At 39.8% G+C, this 13,123-nt stretch overlaps 1 protein-coding gene across 1 annotated transcript in view; it reads right to left on the reverse strand.

The window, feature by feature from the left end:
• The window catches only part of LGR5 (leucine rich repeat containing G protein-coupled receptor 5), a 92,675-nt gene extending 79,890 nt beyond the window's left edge, over window positions 1-12,785 (reverse strand). Inside the window, exon 1 of the mRNA XM_053943908.1 lies at window positions 12,568-12,785. Coding sequence (XP_053799883.1) covers window positions 12,568-12,785 — 218 coding nt within the window. The remainder of the gene's footprint in view (window positions 1-12,567) is intronic.
• Between the last annotated feature and the right edge of the window lie 338 nt (window positions 12,786-13,123).

Genomic DNA, 13,123 nt, shown 5'->3' on the forward strand with positions numbered 1-13,123 from the left:
TATACTTCATCTGAAACAGAACAAAATATTCAATACGTCTTTTTTAACTAGAAGTGAAGACATACATCATTAAAATACCAACTCAAGGATTATATGCTCTGAAGCAGCACAGCAGAGTCATCTTATGATGCAACTTCAAAGCTTCTATCTCACATTCAAACTACTGAGAAATTCCACCTCATATTTAATCTTCATCAATAATTGTGCCATAGTGTATAAAGAAAAAAATTGAACTCCCTTTGTCCTCTGTCATTCTTCCACTTGGTGAAGCCCTGTTTGTTTTGGGTCAACTTGCACAGCCTTGGACCGTGCATTCCCGAAGTGCACCCAGGGTCACTGCAGGAGCAATAGGCCTGCTCTAATTGCACCTGAGGGGACTGACTTGGGCATTTGCTTGTCACTCTGCTTGAGGACTTCAGTTTGCCCAATGAGCCAGGAGCTGCTCTGAGAGTTAAACAGTGTACAGATACACCAGCTGCTTGGTCTACTCCTTAAACCCATCTTCTAAACTATCCTATTGGTTAATGCTGGCCCGAGGCACTTCATTGTAAACAGACTCAGCAGCATAGAGGAACACTCAGTTAATGTCTAAACCTGCTAATAAATGTTAAGTTATGAAGTTTTTTAATTTCTGGATTTTTTTTTCTGATAAGGAGCACCATTTTACATGTAGGGAAAAAACATTTATCTATAATACTAGTAGTGATATTACTAACTGAAAGAACATAGACATAGTCCTTTGCTGGTAAGGTGTATTTTTTTCCCTTATGTCTTTCTGTTATGAATCTCCTGTGTCTGGGTCATCCATCCATTTACCAAAATCATATTGTTAAATGACGATTCACAGATTTCTTATTTTCATTTTGTTGTTATTGAACAACCACCTTAATACGGCTTTATAAAAACTGTGAACACAACTTAATGGAAGCTCTCCATGCTAAGATAATCCAAACCACTAATGAATGTCATTAACAATTAATTACTATTATTGATACTTCAGTAATTACTCATTCACTAAATACTAAAAAAAAAAAAATCTGCTTGTGTAGTCAGCATATGGAGATATTTGGATAAAGAGTGAGTAATTTCCCTTAGATTAGGCTAATCTCATCCCAACAGAATCCTCTACAATAAAACTAACTGTGACATACCAGGGGTTCCATCCACATCATTGAAAGGAGTTTCAGTTCTAGCTTCATTGGGGACCAAACTGGCTCCTAATTAGTCTTCATAAATCCTTATCAGAAGGGATTAAACCAGCAGCACATTGAGAGCAGGCAGCATTTCCTTATAGACTTCCCACACAGAGATACAACACTGCAAATAATACCATCCAGTAAATCTGGATATTACAAATTCCTTGCGAAATCTGAAGCTCTTCCAGCACTGCTTTATGGAAAGACAGGCAGGAACATACAGCTGCATGACTACAAGACACTGTATCCATGATTGATGACAAATGTAGAAAACAGACCACATCTGGATTCAGGTTTATGGGACTCTTCACAAATTGACCAGAGACAGCCATTGAAGGCAGAACAGCTGAGGCACCAATAGGTACAGATATGTGATTTTGATAACTCTATTTGGTATGACAGTTGTTTCTACCTATTAGTGTAATGAATGTACTACAGCACTGTGTAAGCATCCTCCAAAAAAAACCCTGTTGCTCTGTTCACTTAATGCTATCAACAATGGCCGCAAAAGGACTGAAAAACAAAAGAAATTCCTTCCTTCCTCAAACTCCTGCAAAGTCTGTACAGTTGACACAACTCTCTGACACAACACAACTCATGTGCCAGAGTCTGCATCCTGATGCAAACAAGGCAATAATGACGATCACACAATGGAATGCCTAAAACCTTTTTTTCAAAAGAAAAAAACTGACTTTTGTTTATATCAAAAGGATGGACAGTGTGCATACCAATGATACAATAGAAGCTTTTCTGTCAAGAGTTGGCACTTCAAAACCAAAGCAAATGCTTAAATTTAATTATATTAATTAATACTTTTCAAAATCTTCAAAATTTTCAAATTCAATTTATTTTAGCAGTATCAACTCCACACAATGAAGTTAGTTCCATTAGTGTAAGCATAGCAGAAACTATATGAAATCTTCCTTGGCATAAATCTAATTTACCTACATGGAATGGCACAGAAATCTGTGACCCGAGTGGGCATCTTAGGTTGTTCAAAGAATCACTGGCAAAAGCAGGTTTAATATTAAAGAGAAAGCATGACAAAGCTCATTGGCAAGGTTCACTCTACCACTAACTAGACGGTTAAAGCATACAGAGAAAAATCGGACTAAAATCTAAAAATCTACAAAAATTATCTCTATGGAGGCTGAGGATGAAAAAAAAGGTAAGGATTAAAAGGAGTAAGAGAGACTCTTCCTCTTATTCCCAAAGTTTAGAGCAAATCTGCCTGCCAAATTTAGCCCTAGACTTGACCAATGGCTTACACCTAAAGATTTTAACCACATTTAAATTTAGCAGCACTTAATAGCCCAATTTAAACAATTTGTCAAAAGATTCAATAGAATTTCCTATAAGTGCAATAGCAACTCATTTATAGAGCTACCTTATGAATCTAACCCACTTAAAAATCTAAGAGAGAAACATTCACAGCACATTTGCTATAGAATAGTCACACTCACACTAACACCTAAAGGAGTTAGTGATATAGATCTGTGAAAAAATTCCTGTTTAAGTGCAGTACTCATATCAGATGCCTTTGCATCTTCTCTACAGGTGAAGGTTTGAGCCTCAAGGAGTGGAGATATCGACCCAGGTTCTATGGGTGGCATTTGGCAGTGATCCTCCAAGTATAGCAAACTTAAGAGTTTGCTGGCTCTGAGAGATGTCCCACACAGAGGAAGACTCCTGGTCAGAGCCTGCTGTGAACATGGAGAGCTCAAAGGGTCTCACTTAGGACTGCTGTTTATAGGGTTGCAAGGGAGCTGCTTTAGTCACTTTAGTAATTGCTTTAGTTGGCTTTAGTAATTTTCCATTGTGGTCACAATTCGGGTCGGTAACTTTCTTTGAAAGTTTGATAGCAAAAATGTTGTTCCACTGGAATTGTCATTCAAGCAAGAAAAATAAGTTTCTATGGCTATTCATTAAAAACCAGGAGCTCATTAGACAGAACTAGTTCCTAGGAGTAGACAGGGCTTCTGATAAGAAAAAAAGGAGGTTAGCCCAGGTGCTGTTCATCAAGGCTGTGGGCTAACAAGCATTTCTGAGATCACAGTGCATATTCAGTAAACATTTTTTTATTCTAAAAACATGTACCTCAAGATTCCAAGAATGTGTTTAACTATGTTCTGTACTATCTCTGGCCTTCAGATAGTTAGGATGTTCCAAAGGGGTTGCCCTGGTCTTTCTTTTCACGTCTTCTGTCTTGGTCAGAAGGAAGTAAAGTTCTGGCACTTGACAGTTCACACTACTTTAGATATGTGCAGGTATGAGACAAAGTGAAGCCTCTGTATGCTGAGGAACTTACAGTCTTCCCAGATGCTATTCTCTGATCAAGAGCTTTCACATTGTCCCTTTTCAGTGCTAGGCCTAAAAAAGACCACATGAGACCCTTTTCCTGCTACCAATTACTCTTCCACAGTGTTTCACACTCAAGTTTTAAAAACACCTATCAGCAGCACTTCACAGCTTTACTCTTCACCCCACCACAACTATATCCTCAGGTTTTATCTCCACTAAGGAAACAAACGTTTCTGATAATAACTCTGCCACAGTAACTGTACGCTACAAAGCCTTACTGCATACACATGGCACAAATGTGAATTGTGAATTTAGAATTTAGTGCTAGACTGGAGTGCCACTTCTCCTGAGGGTTTAAAATGTTTAAAATTGGTTGAGCTGCCTGATGAGAGGTACATGTCACTACTCTACGGCACCAATACAGGCAGATTCCCAAGCAACCTGTTGTCTCTTTGCTCTCCATGTACTTTTTGTTGCTCTGTTAAGCTTCCTGTAATTGTGTGTGCCTGTTGCAGGTTACAGTCAATACAGTGAGTGTCCCAATGCAGGGACACTCTAGGACAGGAATGTACTCCCTGAGACCCTTGTTAGGTCACAAAGTTGAACCTGCACCTCTTTTGGACTGCTTCCAATTCCTTGTCTTTGCACAACTTCAGCACAAGTGCAGGCAATACTTCCATATTTCACCAAGTGTATGGACCCTGTATTTCTTGTCAGTAGGTCAAATATTACTCTCAGATGCCTGCATAGACTTTACTCATTCCAATAAGAAACTTATATATCACCGAATTCAGGTCACATAGACAGCCAGGAGCAAAACTGAAAGGCAGACCCTTTAGAAAAGAACAAAATTCCTTGGGACCTCCCTTATTTTACCATGTCATACTCATAATTAGCACCCAATTAAGTATTCTTAGTCTACAAATCTCTAGCTTTTATCAGCCACCACCAAAGTGTCGCCGTTGAGGCAGGATGGGATGGGAACAGAAGGACTCCAGTTAGAAGGCGAGAAGAAAACTCCACTTTATTTCAAATACATTGCTCTTTTATAGAGAGCATCGTGCAGACTAATTTCATTGGTCTTAAAGTAAAAACATCTCACACCATTGGTGCGCTCTGAATGACGCACAGTAGCAGAACATATCTATAAGCAATGTGAAAACAAGAGAGATAGTGAATTATTTACATTCCTTTCCAATTCTCTCCCAGGCCCAGCCTGGTAGAAATGTCTCATTTTCTCTCTGACTGAACTCAAAATACCCATACCAAAGTAGTCAAATTCAGATGTAGGTAGCTGTCCCAGCCATCACATTTATGGAATAAGACTAGGGAAAAGTTGTGTGATTTACTTGAATCCATAAATTACTATATCCAGGAGAAGAACTTAAAGGTCTCTCCATCTGAATCCCAGTTATGGCTAACTGCTCATAGTCCCTGTTCCCAGAAGCAGTTTCTGCCTTTTTCTCATGTTTCCAAAATGACAAACTCCGTGAATTAGGCTGTTTAAGAAACTTTGGTTTCTATGGATAAATCTTACTTCTGGACTCTGGACAACTTGGTCTCATCCTCCACTACAAACATAAATGCAGCCTCATCATTTGCGAGACCAACAGGAGAAATATTTAATTTCTGAGGCAGCCTCCACACCAAGCTGATTAAGGATCAAGCTCAAAGGCAAGTTACTCATCAAGGTGGTTCAGAACATGTAACTTTCAATCGTGGATGAGAGAGAACTTTGTCTTATCTTACTTGCTTCCTTTGCCAGCTGTGACCTTCTCCCCTCAGGGTACAGAGAGATTCATTTACAAATTCAGTGAATGCCAAATCAGTGCAGCTATACTTCCCTTGATGCTGACATCATCTCACATCTGTTCTTTCATTCACTTACACTAGCATTTTTATTATCACAGGATCCAGAAGGCATGGTACAACTGGCATCGTAAGATGCCTACTGCTGCAGAAAGGAGGGCCAGAAAAGTCCTATTTCTGGATAGTCACTGTAATATCAGTGCTTTAACTGTTCTAGCCTCAAACAAAGCAGGCTGAAGTGTTAGGTGAAGAAACTAACAAAATAATAATAAAAAAAAGACAAGTATTAGTACCAAACACCAGCTTTACTTTTCTAGCTCCTACCTCCCCTTCATAAATAACAGCATCAAATTACTGTACGCTTTTAATGGGAAAATCTGTATGGCACAAGCAAAAAAAAAAAAAAATTAAGTTTATTAAGTTTATTCACAATCATTATGCACATTAGGTCCCAACCCAAAAAATACTTCTGTATTACTTAGGTAATTAGTGCTTAAGTTTAGTAATTTCACTAAGCATGGTTTCTCTCAACAAAATAGAAAGCATTTAATTAAGTGTCATCAAAAGTGGGGAGAGATTTTGTATGGTGGGAATTATAGTTGTTTGTGCTGCTTTAGACTGATAGATATTTTTAAAAATTTGTCTGACATCAGTCTATGCATGCACATCTCCATGTACACAATATCACCTGGACAAAGCCAACTATACTTCTGAAGTATAATGCAAAAAGTTTTAGCAATTTTTAATCAAAATATGTCCTTAGAATTATTTTACTGCAACTACATAATTTAATACTGTTGGAGCATTCCAGAAAAAACTAAATATTCAAATCAGTCCAAGAATTTGAAAATTTTTGAAAAATAATGGTACTAAATGATTTATGATATACATAATGCTTTAGGCTGTGCAATGAAACAGTGGTGGAAACAGCTTAATGAAACTATTCACCACAAATGAGCTGATACCTGGGAAAGGGATGATTGTTTTAGAACTCTTAAAGGTCTTGATCAACAAAACATTTGCACATGTGATTTCAGTGGAACCATTCCTGACACTAAAGTTAAGTATCTGGATAAGCATTTGCAGAACTGAAGCCAAATTATACAACTGGACCCAAACTAAGAGCCCATTTGTTACAAATAAAATCCCAGTTTGGGAGTGGCTGATTACTATAATTATCATTGTTGGATAACACTACACTTCAGATTAATTATTTTTTGCAGCAGTGACTAGACATGAAAATATAACTTGTCCTTTCAGGGAATGACCTCAGTGCTGTGGCCACAGCCCTTAAAACCCAAAGTTCATAGCTAAAAATTAGTAAATCACAGCAAAATAATAAAACTGGAAGGTGATACAGAATGTACTGTCTGAGCAAAGCTGGATAAAACTGCACCAGTTCCTGGGAACTTGCATTGCAATCCTATTTCATTACTGCTTAGAGATCCAGGGATTGCTGGTGCTTAGTATAATACAAGCTGGCTGGGGGTATTTTTCATTTAAATGGCAAAGACATTCCAGGACAGTATTTCTACTTGGGTGCTGCGCTTCTTTAATACTCATTCAAAGGTCTCTAATTCAAAAATTACCAGATACTGACTGTAGACTTTCAGGAAAAAAAAAGCACTAGGACTAAGTCAGGGGTACCATCAGTTGCTGCCCTATAAGTTGAAACAGTTCACTATCTTTGTACATTTTTTATTTTAACCTCAATTCCAAGAGATAGAAGAAAGTAGCACTCCTTCAACAAGCGTCAGCAACATTATTTCAGGCCCTACCCCTCCCCAACCACATTTATTTCTTTTATGGTTCTCCGGGCAATAAATTTTTCACATTTGATCAGTAAAATTGTACAGGAGACTCTCAGGTTTTCTCAGCAAACAGTACAGAGCATAAAGCATATGGATTTGCCACATTAATTGCTAAATCTCTGAGGAGTAAGCATGCTTTGATCACATCTCATTTTTTTAAAAGATGTTAGGGTATTTTCTTCTAACCGAAGTCTAAAGCTGTTTTGATATGTCAAAAACACCACATCATGTTCTGCCTTCAATCAGTTTACTTGGAGCCAAAGGAACCACGCCTTATTTACTATGATTTTTATTGGGAAAAGAATCAGATCTGCTGGACAGTTCAAGTATGGAAATCAAGGAAAACACCATAAATTGTATTAATCAAGACCATTTAAATAGCCAACAGAGAATTAAGAAAGCAGTACATGCAGATGAAATATTATCTTGGCCAACACACACAATAAAAGGACTACTGAAAGATTGGTAGCAATTTTAAGCATTTGAAAGACAAATGACATTGCAGAAAAGGCTGGGTTAACAAGGGAGCACTTGAAGGAAGTTTAATCTCTGCTGGCATGCTGACTGGGAAGGTCAGCCCAGTGCACACGTTCTCAGCTGGAGTCAGGCTCCCTCTGCCCAGCCAATTGTCCGATGTGCTTCAGATACCAACCAAAGTGAAGGTGCCTTCACTCTGTCAGCGCCGTCTATTCTCCCAATTTAAAGACAGCTTCCTTTTCCCTGTCAATTTATGCAGTTTTTCCACAGAGCAAATGCTAAAGGAGAGAGGTAATGTGTGAGAGCTTTTTTTTTTTCTTTCAGAACAGCAAAAGGCTCTTTAGGAAGAAGTGTAAAGAGTTATTTTTAACACTGTACTCTCAAGTGAGAAGAATGATATTTCAAAATACATTTTCAATCCAAATTTTTCTCAAAGAAACTGACTTTGACTTGTTACACTATGTTTTGAAATTTAAAGCAAATCTCTTGAAAACTGGCAAACATGATACTTACATAGTTTGTTATTCTTCAGTTTTTGTTTACCTCTAATTTATTGACAGGTATATTTCATCTTTGCATATGTGCTATTGCCATGAGTAGACAGGGAATCGTATGTGTCCTTTTCAAAAAGGAGATTTAGCACTAAATTCTAAATCCAGAACCTGGATTCATCTTCATCCTCAATCAGGACAAGATTCAGATTACTAACTGCAACCACATGACAATTAATTAATTTGAGGTCTATAAAGTTTGTAGCTATGTAAAGAAGTACCTGCTAGAAAAGACAGACATTTTATGAAATACCTAACTCCTAAATCTTGTCAAGGGATCTGGAAGGTGTGAGAGACTTTATAACTCACTTCTTCATAAGAAGATATGCTGCTGTTTGATATCTTTGAAAAGCTGTGGTCATTCCTAAAATACCTCTGATGAAGACACACACAAGACCTGAATTTGCACTGTGAGATCAGAATGACTAAAAGGATGCAAATTTACCCTAAAGGATTGTTCTCAATGATTTTGGATATTCCTGACACAGAAATGACTGTATTTCTTATTTCAGAAGCATTGTTAATTTCTGGGAACATACTTCTTTACCTTCAAAATAGTAAGTAATCTTTTCATTCAGGTTCATTGCATCTTTTTTTCTTTTCATTTTTTATTCTTAGTAGTCTTAAACACTTTCAGAGTCTTTTTTGACTGTGCTCTACAGGAATAGTTATCATCAAATACAATAGTATAGCAATGAATGAAGTGGAAGGACAAAATTTACTTGAAGATTTGAAACCTTATAATATGCACTGGTTTCTTCTTCATAGGTTCTACTGTAATAATAACAATGTTATCAAACTTTTGAGAAATAATTTTTCTTAATAAATTATTTATATGAAAATTTAAAAATTATATTAATCACAATACACCAAGTATTAGCACACATATTTGTAATGTACCTAAATTTAAACTTTTTAAGTAAACTATAATGTAAAAGACAACATGATGCAATATTTATATTTATATTCATGCATGTCTCTGTCAATCTATGATGTTAACATTTTGCAAACATTCTGCTTATCATTGACAGGTTTTGATCACAAACACAGTATATAAATTGTTAGACAGCCCTCATAGTTATAAGAAATTTACTTTTTTGTATTGTCCAGGCCCAAAACAAAGAACCTAAAAATCTATAAGTGCTGTCTTCTATATTGTCATCACATGAGATTGAAAAGAAAATCTGTTTTCATTACTTGTCATACTAAATATTCTTGAACAGGAGTTTCCAGATTTCACACAATTTTTAAGGACTATTTATTTAAGTAAAGTAGGACAAGTGGTTAAACAATGGAGTTAGATTTAATGGCTGGCTTTGCCATAAACTTTGCCTCTAACTTTGAGCAAGCCCTTCTCCACTACAATTTTCCACATCACAGCAAATGGTAACAATATTTCACTAACTCAATGGTTTAGTTTGAGAATTAATGAGGGTCCCATGTGCAAAAGACGTGTAGATTCTGTCTTCTTCTTTCCACTGTGAACTGATAGGAAAGTGACCTGTTCTTAATTTGAAACAGAGACTCAGTCCTGCCCTTCATCAGCACATGGAATTCTCATTTACGTCAACAGGAGTTGCATTGAATACACCAAATACATTACTTAGCCTAGAAGTAAATGAAGAAAAAGGAATGGAAAGAAACTCATGGATTCTCCTTGCCTGCTCGTAAAAAGTCTAACAGTTCATGGCTGCAGACACATAATCATAAATAACAATATTTTTGATGGGAGGAAAGAATTGCTGCCTGGGATTATAAATGAGAATGGAGAAAATTGTAGCAGGTCCATCTGTAGAGTACATTTAGCTCTGCTGCAAGAGCACCATCATAAAAAAAATGATGGTACATGCAAAATTCAGTCACCATAATGTATCATGCTCTATAGACATTTGTCTCAAAATAAAACAAACTTTCATATCCTCAGCATTTCAGCTTTTCCCACCATCTCCAATGCACACCAAGAAAACAGTTACCTTTTTCTCCTATGTGAGTGTTAAACTAAGATAAAAAGTTCAGAAATTAAAAAAAAAAAAAAAAAAAAACAAACCAAAAACCTAAAGCTTTAAAAGCTCAAACTTAATCCAAGGTAGTATTAAGCACTGGTTTTGGTTGGATATATCTATGGTGCAAGAACAGAACTGACTGAAGAAGATTATTTTTTTCTTGGAAGAGATTAACTGTGAGTACACAATTTTAATATCTTGCTTTGATCTGAGGTAAAAATTCAGCATAAAAAAAAATTGGGGATTTTTTGGGAAAAAAAAAACAAAAACAACAAACCAGAAAGGAGAAAAATCAAGAAGCAGCTGAATGGCCATTACCAAGCTCAGGGAGGCAAACATGCCTATAACAAGCAGGCATGTTTTAAAATTTGACATTGCTTAGCCATCGACAGACAATGAGACTTGACAGTTCTTTATGGAAGGCAGGCAGGAGCTACAATTCTGCATAATTAGGCAATAATTAATCAATCCAAGGATAGCAGCCTTGTAAATTTGGAAAACGGTAAGTGTAGCTGCCTATGTGTATGAACTAGTCTTTTATACTTTATACTGCCTGCATGCAGTCTTGCTCGTTTAAAAGTCCGCCTGTCCAAATAACATTTTTTCACTTCAGGGTGTATGCTACTGAACAACAGAGGATTTTTGACTGGAGAAAGACATTCCTTCTGAAGGATAGAAGGATTTAAAAACAAAAGGGCAGACTAGATCACAACCCTCCCACAAAGCAGGTTACCAGAGGCAGAAGAACCCCAGCAATGGTACTTTGACATCGCCACACATACGGTCTCTTTTTCTTCATAAAACAGTCAAACAGTAGATTCTCTCATGTTTTTCTGGTTTTAGCATTCCTCCAAGCAGGGAGGAATTTAGGGTGTCTTAACACAGGATGTGTACAGCTTAAGAATGCCTTTATTACATCACTATCTACCTTTCTGCTAATGGCTTTCCAAAGCACCAGAAAACATTGTATCTTATGTACCCAAAATCCTGACCTGCTACTTTTGGAACTAGTGGCAAAAAACTATGTGTCTTAAGGACTGTATCTTTATCACACATAGCCAAAGTTTTGCTCTACTGTAAGTGGTCGTTCAGTAATGCTGACTGCTGACTCCTGCCTCCTAACATTATCGATAGCTTTGATTCTGAAATGTTTCTGATAAAATAAGCTAAAACTGATCTTAAGAAAAATTTCAGAATAGTATTTACATGCATAATATATATATAAAAGGTCTTTCAGATGCTCACCCTCTTTATAAATGTATGTTATTTTCTTTAAATTAGGCTTTCCCCTAATATATACTTAGATTTGGTTGGTTGCACTTAATTTCCACCTTGTCTATTTTCTCATGTTTATACTTCTCATAGAAATAAATTTCTAGCATACTTTGTTCTATTTTTCAGATGTAAGATATGTTTTATGTCCTTTGAAGCATGGTATTAACAGAGAAGTGTGCTCAGAATGATTCCTTTAGTACCTCAGACACAACGCTGTGAAAGCATCTTCACAGTAACTATTGTAGCAAGCATGTCAAAATACGGAGACTGGACAAACACGTTCAAAAACAGACATACTTTATGCTGGGTACGAAGAATAAGCTTTAAATTAACAACCTTCTGGTCATGCAACCACAAAAAACTATGGAATCAGTAAGGAGAACACCAAAGGAACAAGTAGAGCACCAGTACTTTCAACACATGATACCACAAGAGGCTAAACGACGGACACTGAGCCAAAAAATAAGGAAACAAAGAAAGCTTCACCACAGTTTTGGGTGGCTTTTTTGCTAACACAAAGTTTCTCCGTTCTCGCTGGCTCTGTCCCTACACGCTGTAACTCAGCGCGCCCGAGATGCAGCGCAGTCCGCAAGCACCGCAGCCCGTGCCGGCGGGGGTGCCCTGTCAGGCGGGCACTGCGAGGCCCGGGGGAGCCTCCTGAGGGGCGGGGTGTGCCGGCCGGAGCCCGGATCTGGACACAGGCACCTGTGTCTGGACACAGGCACTCCGGTCCTCGAGCGCTGCCCGCCTCCCGGAGCGCGCTTTATTCACTGCCTTTGCTCCACCCGAGGGGAGATCTGTTAACGATTAAATCAGCAGCGGCCGCAGTTCAAAGCCCTGTCCCGGGAAGCAAAGGTGAAGATAACGTCCCGGAGGATCGCATCGAGTTTCTGCTGTTGCAATCGCTTTTAATTACCCTCCAAAGGGCACATCACACAGCGATCCTCCGGGCGCCGGACCGGGCACCGCGATAGCCAGACAACTATAAACACTTTACAAGGCGGCCGCTGATTAAAAAGCGATTAGAAACTTATTTGAAGTCGGGTGTTCTCTCCGGGCACGGAGCGCCTCCTGTCAGCGCCGGAGGCTGGCCCGAGCCCTCCCGCCGCCGCCGGTGCGCCCTGGCCAGCCCGCCCGCACTTACAGGTAGGAGGTGAAGACGCTGAGGTTGGCGGGCACGGCGGTGAGCCCGCGGTCGGAGCAGTCGGCGCGGAGCAGCACTCCGTCCAGCTCGCAGCGGCACGGCGCCGGACAGCCCCGCGGGCGCTGCCCGCCGCCCCGCGCCCCCCGCCGCAGCCCCGGCGGGCACAGCAGCAGCAGCAGCAGCAGCAGGAGGGCGCGGGCAGCGCGGGTCGTCGCCATGGGGCCCGGGGGGTACCTAGAGCCGCGGGGCGGTCGCTCTCATGCCCCGGGGCACGGCGGGGACAAAAGGCGGGCGCCCGTCTGGGCTCGAGGAGCTCCTGCGGCCGCCGCCGCCGCGCCGCTGTCTGTGGTAGCATCTCAGCTTACACGCTGCTTTAAAGCCCTGGAGCCGGCACCGCGCGCCCGCTGACGCCGCCCCAGCCTTGCCCGCCGTAGCGCAGCGGGCCCTGCCCGCGCCGCCGTGCGAGCGAGCGGGCGGGCGGGGGCGGCCGCGGGCCCGGCGGGCGGGAGGGAGGGAGGAGGGAGCGGGGGAACGCCGCCCTCCGCCTGCCCTCCAT

This window comes from Vidua chalybeata, chromosome 5, assembly GCF_026979565.1.
Source record: "Vidua chalybeata isolate OUT-0048 chromosome 5, bVidCha1 merged haplotype, whole genome shotgun sequence".
NCBI lineage: Eukaryota > Metazoa > Chordata > Aves > Passeriformes > Viduidae > Vidua > Vidua chalybeata.